The sequence below is a fragment of the Nerophis lumbriciformis genome, linkage group LG18, assembly GCF_033978685.3.
Source record: "Nerophis lumbriciformis linkage group LG18, RoL_Nlum_v2.1, whole genome shotgun sequence".
In the NCBI taxonomy this organism is placed as follows: Eukaryota; Metazoa; Chordata; class Actinopteri; order Syngnathiformes; family Syngnathidae; genus Nerophis; species Nerophis lumbriciformis.
In genome coordinates, this window is record NC_084565.2 from 249,580 (window position 1) to 258,396 (window position 8,817).

General features: G+C 36.6%; 1 protein-coding gene across 2 annotated transcripts in view; it reads right to left on the reverse strand.

Annotated features, from left to right (window-relative positions):
- The window catches only part of LOC133617496 (protein SPO16 homolog), a 34,568-nt gene extending 26,901 nt beyond the window's left edge, over positions 1-7,667 (reverse strand). For both annotated transcript variants that reach the window (XM_061977439.1, XM_061977438.1), the window contains exons 1-3: positions 7,305-7,667; positions 4,076-4,169; positions 1,348-1,519 (exon numbers count right to left, since the gene is read on the reverse strand). In XM_061977439.1, the coding sequence (XP_061833423.1) occupies positions 1,348-1,519; positions 4,076-4,169; positions 7,305-7,355 (317 nt within the window). In that variant the 5' untranslated portion in view covers positions 7,356-7,667. The remainder of the gene's footprint in view (positions 1-1,347; positions 1,520-4,075; positions 4,170-7,304) is intronic.
- Between the last annotated feature and the right edge of the window lie 1,150 nt (positions 7,668-8,817).

Here is an 8,817-nt window from a genome sequence, read left to right on the forward strand (position 1 = left end):
TTAAAAAAAATTTAAAAAAATATATAAGTAACTAAATAGTTACTTTTCACAGTAACGCATTACTTTTTGGTTTAAGTAACTGAGTTAGTAACTGAGTTACTTTTGAAATAAAGTAACTAGTAACTGTAACTAGTTACTGGTTTTCAGTAACTAACCCAACACTGGTCATGACTAGGGAAGGTTGTTTGGATTGGGTCATATAAGTGAATGTTATGCATCTAGTCACTTGAAAGTACACTCCATGGTCACTGGCCTGACTCACTCACATTGTCCACATGACAGTGATATGTAAGAACCTATCAAACCGCCAGATGTTTAAATGTACTATGTCAACACCCTGATTGCTTGTTGAACGCTGGCTGCAGTTTGAACACCCATGTTTTATAGACTGTCAATCAACATATTCTCGTGTCAAAGTGCCACACACTACAATAGTATGAAACAATGTCAAATATTTGGCTTTATGTAGACAGACTCAAAGGTGTTGTCTATCAAAAAGTCACAAAGTTTGTACAATGAGGGGTTTGTAGTTTGTGGTTACACTGCACTTCATAGTGGTGCTGTATGGACAATATGGACAAAAATATTTATCACCATATAGTGAATCTTTCCTAAAATGATATATGTATGTTTTATATATAAAAAGGCTTATGCAATTTCTGTGGCTGTCATAGACAACTGTTGTGTTTGTTTGCTGTTGGTTCTCTTCATGGTTTTGAGGCAACGTTAGAATTCTGTCGCATTTGAACAAAGTCTCTGTACTGCTCTTCATGCCGTGTCTTCAAGTAATACAAAAGATTAGATGTGTTCAAGTCGCTAGCAACGACTCGTTGGCGCCATGCTTTGCAAATTAGCCTACTTCTTGTTTGGTGAGTGTGTGACTTTTTTCCCTCTTCCCTCTTTTTGGCATCAATTCCTCTTCGGATTGTGTTGGTTTAGCTTCTATTATGGTCCTTGCCATGTTGTTGACAGCCACCCTCCCTCCTGGCTATTGAATCAATGCTTTTTCAAGTGACGTAAACATTGCTACTGGAAAGTAGCGTTGTTGCTCCAGTTACATTCGTATAATTACAACGTATACAATAAAAATGACATTGTATGATAGACATGTGTGTGCAATATTACAATATATACTGTATGGTAATATCGCACAGCACAACTTCATAGTTGTCTGATAACGACCTCATGAGTCCACTTTGACATTAGTGATATTCTCAGTGTTCTCCACTGGGTGCCAGAACTGTCCTTAAAACATTTTGAGTACCACTCTTCCCTCCGTGTTGTCTTGAAAACATTCACAGATGGATGCATGCAGGTCAGTAAAGTAAGAAGGAATGATTTATTTACCTTTGCTGAATGAGAGACAGTGTGTCTGTTTCCCTCTTCCCATTGAAAGGAGCATACAGCAGCACAAAGCAATTCCGGTGCACCTGCGCAAACTTCTTTATTTGCTCTATAAGTCCTGACTCTTCCAAATTTTCGGGCAAATGCTGAGGCTCCACCAGCATGAATGCAACACCTACACAATTAAGGAAAGGCCCCCGATTAAATTCATTTTAAATTCAACCTAAAGGAGAATTGCACTTTTTGCTTATGTGAGACAAGAACAAATATGTTCTTCTTTTTTTATGTATTCTAAATCGTAAATAAACCCCAGCAAAAGTCAGTGTTTTATATACATGCTGTAAGTATATATGTAATTTAATAACATTCATAATAACATGTAATATATACATGATGTAAGTATATATGTCATGTAGTAACATTCATAATAACATGTCATATATACATGATGTAAGTATATATGTCATGTAGTAACATTCATAATAACATGTAATATATACATGATGTAAGTATATATATGTCATGTAGTAACATTCATAATAACATGTAATATATACATGATGTAAGTATATATGTCATGTAGAAACATTCATAATAACATGTAATATATCCGTGATGTAAGTATATATGTCATGTAGTAACATTCATAATAACATGTAATATATACATGATGTAAGTATATGTCATGTAGTAACATTCATAATAACATGTCATATATACATGATGTAAGTATATATATGTCATGTAGTAACATTCATAATAACATGTCATATATACATGATGTAAGTATATGTCATGTAGAAACATTCATAATAACATGTAATATATCCATGATGTAAGTATATATGTCATGTAGTAACATTCATAATAACATGTCATATATACATGATGTAAGTATATCTGTAGTATCTAGTAACATTCATAATAACATGTCATATATACATGATGTAAGTATATATATGTCATGTAGTAACATTCATAATAACATGTAATATATACATGATGTAAGTATATATGTCATGTAGTAACATTCATAATAACATGTAATATATACATGATGTAAGTATATATGTCATGTAGTAACATTCATAATAACATGTAATATATACATGATGTAAGTATATATGTAGTATCTAGTAACATTCATAATAACATGTAATATATACATGATGCAAGTATGTATGTCATGTAGTAACATTCATAATAACATGTAATATATACATGATGTAAGTATATATGTAGTATCTAGTAACATTCATAATAACATGTAATATATACATGATGCAAGTATGTATGTCATGTAGTAACATTCATAATAACATGTAATATATACATGATGTAAGTATATATGTAGTATCTAGTAACATTCATAATAACATGTAATATATACATGATGCAAGTATGTATGCCATGTAGTAACATTCATAATAACATGTCATATTTATGTATTTTGCTAATTTTAAGCACAGACGTATCACAACATTTGCTATTTCCTTTAACAAGACTACTAATCATGGCAGACTTGATGAGAGACAACAAAGACTACTTTGGGACAAATGATGATGCATAAATGTATATATTTACATCAGAACATAAGAAGGTTGATCTACAAGTTTTAGAAACTGTGTGATAAACATATCTAGCAAGTAGCAGTATTGCTAGGTGCTAAAGAAGAAATACAAACTACCAACATAATAAAACAATCACGTACTGTACAATGACTGCTCTCACTGGGATAAAGACTGATGGGATGTTTATATTTAGATGAAGGACTAATCATAATCCTCACGAAAGTAAAAAAAAAAAATTAATAATACGTGGCAGCAAATGAGTCTTTTTGTGTTGAATGTCACACTGGAAAAAGTGTCCCTCCTATAAAGATTAAAACATTTTTGCTTGTAATGCACAAAAAAATCAGTCAATTTTGTCTTGGTAACATTTCTTGAAATAAGACATTATATTTAAGCTTCAACAACTTAAAAGTGGTCTTGAAATGAGCAATTAAAACGTATTTTTAGCTACACCACTATTGTGAAGTTCTGTGTCTTATAACAAAAGTCATATTTTTCCCCTCAGAAGATCAATTGTCTAAAAACTGAATTGCTACTTGGGGAATTGTGACATGTGTTAAGTTTGATTAGATAGTTTGACTATACTTGGTGAGACTGGGAGTTTTTCCAGTGCAAAGTTGATCATCTGCTCAGTTTGTGGCCACAACTTTCTACGATGCATGTGAGAGGTATGATTTATCATTTAGCACAAACGTTTAACAACCTTGAGGCCATGCAGCAGCTCACTATGTCAATATAGCAGCATAAGCTAGTTAGCTTTCTGTGATCACAACACTCCTAAAAGTAGTTCCAATAATACTTGGTAAATATCCATCCATTTTCTACCGCTTATTCCCTTCGGGGTCGCGGGGCGCTGGAGCCTATCTCAGCTACAATCGGGCGGAAGGCGGGGTACACCCTGGACAAGTCGCCACCTGATCGCAGGGCCTACTTGGTAAATATTTATGGAGTATTGTTGGCAGTCTATGGATGTTGATTTTGAGGACTTTGCGGGCGAGATAGAGGAACTCCCGGGGACTCCATTGCTTGTATTGACCAATGCATGAAAAAAAACCCCACTAAGTTCCTGTCCTACATAAGGATTGTGAATGACAGGCAGAATGAAAAAAGAAGTGCAGTTCTCCTTTAAATAGAAACAAGGGGGATTGAAGAAAATGTACCAGCGAGAGGAAAAATGAAGGTTCCACGCTCGACGCCGTCTGACAGTCTGATTCTGTGCTGCTGAGCTCTGAGCATCCTGAGCGTGTCGTGGCTCTGCAGAAAGAAAAAGATGTCTTCAAGTCACAACAGTGGACTTGACTCTGCCTTTCACAAGTTGCTGTGACTTTGAGGCACTTAACTCCTAACTGGGGCTCGCAGTTTTCTCCCTTCAAATGTCTGAAACACTTGATTTGATGATTGACAGCAGAGTAAGAACTTTCTTTGCTGACCATCCCAGCTAACACCAGAGACCTTCACCTTTTCTTACCAAGACTTGACATTACAGAAGGAAAATAAAGTACTTTATAAAATAAATCAATGAATAAACCCCTTGCATGTTTTTTTTAACAAGATTTATGAACAACAAGGGTCTACTATGTACCTGATAAGACTATGGCTGCAACAATTCAATGCAATCATTTGATTAGAAAAAGGCTTTTATTTGTATTCTGTAGCTTGGATTAATCGTTTGAGTGCAACTAATAAAAACTGCGGTGCCGTAATCTGTGTGTAACTTTTGCTTTCATGGCAAAAAAATGACACAAATTAATATTCTAAACGTTTACATTACCAAAGCAAAATATGGCATTCATAAATGCAAATGGTGAAAAAGAATATCTGAAATGGTAAAGAAAGTGTAAACAGACTGGACATGAATGATCACTGCACACTTATTAATACCTCAGAAAACTTTCAAGTTATTTAGGATTTACTGTAGCCCTCACTTTTGTTTGTTTTATGCAAGTTATATTTTTCATTTTAATTATTTTCTTCATGCCTAACTATTGACTACTTGTGTTCAATTAAAAACAGAATTATAGTTTGACATAAAAGTATAAGGATATTATGGCTCCGTGTGGCCTTCAGAAAAGATAACAAAGATCTAAATCTAAACATTGATTCTTAATTTCTGCTCTTAAAGGGAAACTGCACTTTTTTTTGGAATTTTGCCTATCGTTCACAATTCTTATGAGATAAGCACACATTTTTTCTTTTTTATGCATTCTGAGTTGTAAAATATGGCAAGTACAAGGTAGATAACAATGCAGCAAATTGCACCAATAAAGCCCTCTAAAAACATGCACAAACTGCCTACTATCCTCCATTTACATCTGCTGACCTGAATATTAACAAAGTGTTAGCGATATTGTTATTATAAGCGCTAACGCAGACAAACTATTTTTAGCTAACTAGCTTATACTGACATTATGAGCTGCTGCATCATCTCTGTGTAGGTAAAAGTTCATTCTAGAATATAAAACATGCCTCTCACTTGGATAGTAGAAGGTTGTGGACATAAACGGAGGAGATGGTCAACTTTGACATCCAACTTAAACCAGGATATGGCGAGAAAAATTAAAAAAAGATGCACGTTTCCGGCACCTTTTTTAATTTTTAAACACTTCCTAAGGATTTTGATTAATTCTTTGTCCAATCTGGAAGATATCCCAGTGAGAGCAGACATCGTACAGTCAGTGATTGTTTTATTATGTTCGTAGTTTGTACTTCTTGTTCAGCACTTAGCAATACTGCTACATGGTGCTTAGTGTTTGACTAAAGCTGCATCTGCTTAACACACAGCTTCTAAAACTTGAAGCTCACCCTCCTTAAAATGCGGATCAAAAATATGAGGTTGTAGATCCTCATTGTAATCGTTGTCGTCGCTCACTAAGTCTGTCTTGATTAGTAATGTTGTTGAAAGAAAAAGCCAATGTTGTGATGCGTTGATACGCCGCTGTATGCTTATACAATGCTGTTGCGTTCCATTCCGTAGAACATCTTTTGCCCAGACCGCCTTTTCAATAAAAGGAGCACAACTATGGAACTCTCTACCTGACACTTTGAAAAGTATACCTGCACTTGTCACTTTCATAAACAAACACAATTGTGGCTAGTTGAGCAACAATCCTGTTCCCATGTTTAGTTTTTACTCATTTTTACTAATTGGTTTTTATCTAGTCTGCACTTTGTCTGTGTTATTATTATTATTATTATTGGCTTTTATCTAGTCTGCACTTTGTCTGTATTATTACTATTATTACTATTATCGACTCCTCTTTACCTTATTCTCTTTATTTTCCTATTTTTAATGATGTTAGATCTGTGTTGTTGTTGGGGACAAGTGTTGTAAAGTAGCTTTGGCTACACACACTATGATGCATACATTGGATAACTGTTTCACATATCTATGTTTCTGTACCTGTCCCTATTTCAAATAAACCTTATTAAATGAGCAACATATGTAAATAACACATGTTAGTATGAATGTTACTACATTATATATATATATATATATGTATATATATATATATATATATATATATATATATATATATATGCAGTATATATATATATATATATATATATATATATGCAGTATATATATATATATATATATATATATATATATATATATATATATATATATATATATATATATATATATATATATATATGCTTACAGCATGTATATAAAACATGGTGAGTGCTTTATAAGTGGAATAGAGCGACTCCAATTGGCTCCATTGTTAGCTGACTTAAGCTAGCCTTTATTTAAGTTAGAATGCACAAAAAGATGTTTTACATAAAGATGACGAAATTCCCCTTTAAAAAACGTAATCATCGTTATCAGTTATTTTGTTTTCGGAGGACCACAGCAGACACACATATACTGTATCATGTGTTATTATGTCATAAACAGACTTGAAGATCATTTTGACGGCCTGGATGGCGTCACAACAGTACCTGCAGTCATGTGCTGATGATGACGTTACAACAGTACCTGCAGTGATGTGCTGATGATGACGTCACAACAGTACCTGCAGTGATGTGCTGATGATGACGTCACAACAGTACCTGCAGTGATGTGCTGATGATGACGTCACAACAGTACCTGCAGTCATGTGCTGCTGATGACGTCACAACAGTACCTGCAGTCATGTGCTGCTGATGACGTCACAACAGTACCTGCAGTCATGTGCTGATGATGACGTCACAACAGTACCTGCAGTGATGTGCTGATGATGACGTCACAACAGTACCTGCAGTGATGTGCTGATGATGACGTCACAACAGTACCTGCAGTGATGTGCTGATGATGACGTCACAACAGTACCTGCAGTGATGTGCTGATGATGACGTCACAACAGTACCTGCAGTCATGTGCTGATGATGACGTCACAACAGTACCTGCAGTGATGTGCTGATGATGATGGTCGTTGTCCACACACTTTCTTCCATCGCCGCACAAGACTTGAAGGTTCTTATTTCACAGACAACTTCAGTCTTCTTGTGTCTACCACAGCTAACTAGCTAACTAGAGCTAACTAGAGCGAACTAGCTAACGACACTGACTCAAGCTAACTTGCTAACACATTTGGCTGGACTCCATACTTGGGGATGTGAAATAACAGCGAACATTAGGCGTCAAATATGTCACTTTACTACACTTTTCTACTTGTGTCAAATGTCACTTTACTACACGTTTCTACTTGCTATACTTTTACATGGAAGTGTGTTTTGTAGAGTTTAAACATGACTCTTTTATGCGCTCTTGCCGACTCCTCAGTAAGGAGAGCAGCTATTGGCCGTCATAAAAGACTCCTCATTAAGGAGAGCAGCTATTGGCTGTTATAAAATACTCCTCAGTAAGGAGAGCAGCTATTGGCTGTTATAAAAGACTCCTCAGTAAGGAGAGCAGCCATTGGCTGTTATAAAATACTCCTCAGTAAGGAGAGCAGCTATTGGCCGTCATAAAAGACTCCTCAGTAAGGAGAGCAGCTATTGGCTGTCATAAAAGACTCCTCAGTAAGAAGAGCAGCTATTGGCTGTCGGGCGCCGGTCAGAAGGAGTCTACTCCTGCACACCGTGACCAGGACTTCTCGGAAGACAGCAGGAACTTCACTCGGTGACAGAAAACACCGTGAGTATGGCTTCCTGCGCGTCTTGCACCTTACTCACGGAGAGGCTGGCTCTGCTAGAGGGCCGTGTCCGCCAGTTAGAGCAGAGTAATCTCGTAACTTTAGATGTTGCGGACACATCTGCTAGCGTTAGCTGTAGCGAGCTAACTAGCCCAGCCTGTAGCAGTCCTAAGCGGCCTACAAGCTACGGTGTACCGGTTGAGACGCATAATAGATTTAGCTCTTTAGCTAGTCCTACACCCCAGTCTACCGGGCACCACACCTTAGTCATAGGGGACTCCATCACCCGAAACATAAAGCTTAGCAAACCAGCCACAATTAAGTGCATCCCGGGGGCCCGAGCACCTGACATAGAGGCTAATCTTAGGGAGCTAACTCGCAACAGGCCTAGTAAACACGTACGACAGGCTAATCGCACCACTAGTTATGCGAATATAGTTGTACACGTTGGCTCCAATGACACTAGAATGAGACAGTCAGAGATTACAAAGAGAAACATAGCCAGGACTTGTGATCTCGCTAGAAAGATGTCCAGGCATCGAGTAATTGTCTCTGGCCCCCTGCCTGCGAGAGGCAATGATGAGAGATATAGCAGATTAGTCTCGCTTAACAAGTGGCTGGCTAGCTTCTGTAGACAACAGGGACTAACGTTTATTGATAATTGGCCCTCTTTCTGGGGCAAACCAGGCTTGCTGATGAGGGACGGCCTTCACCCTAACCAGGAAGGCGCCATCATCCTGTCTAAGAATATAGACTACTGTTTAAGTCACATTTGACTAACT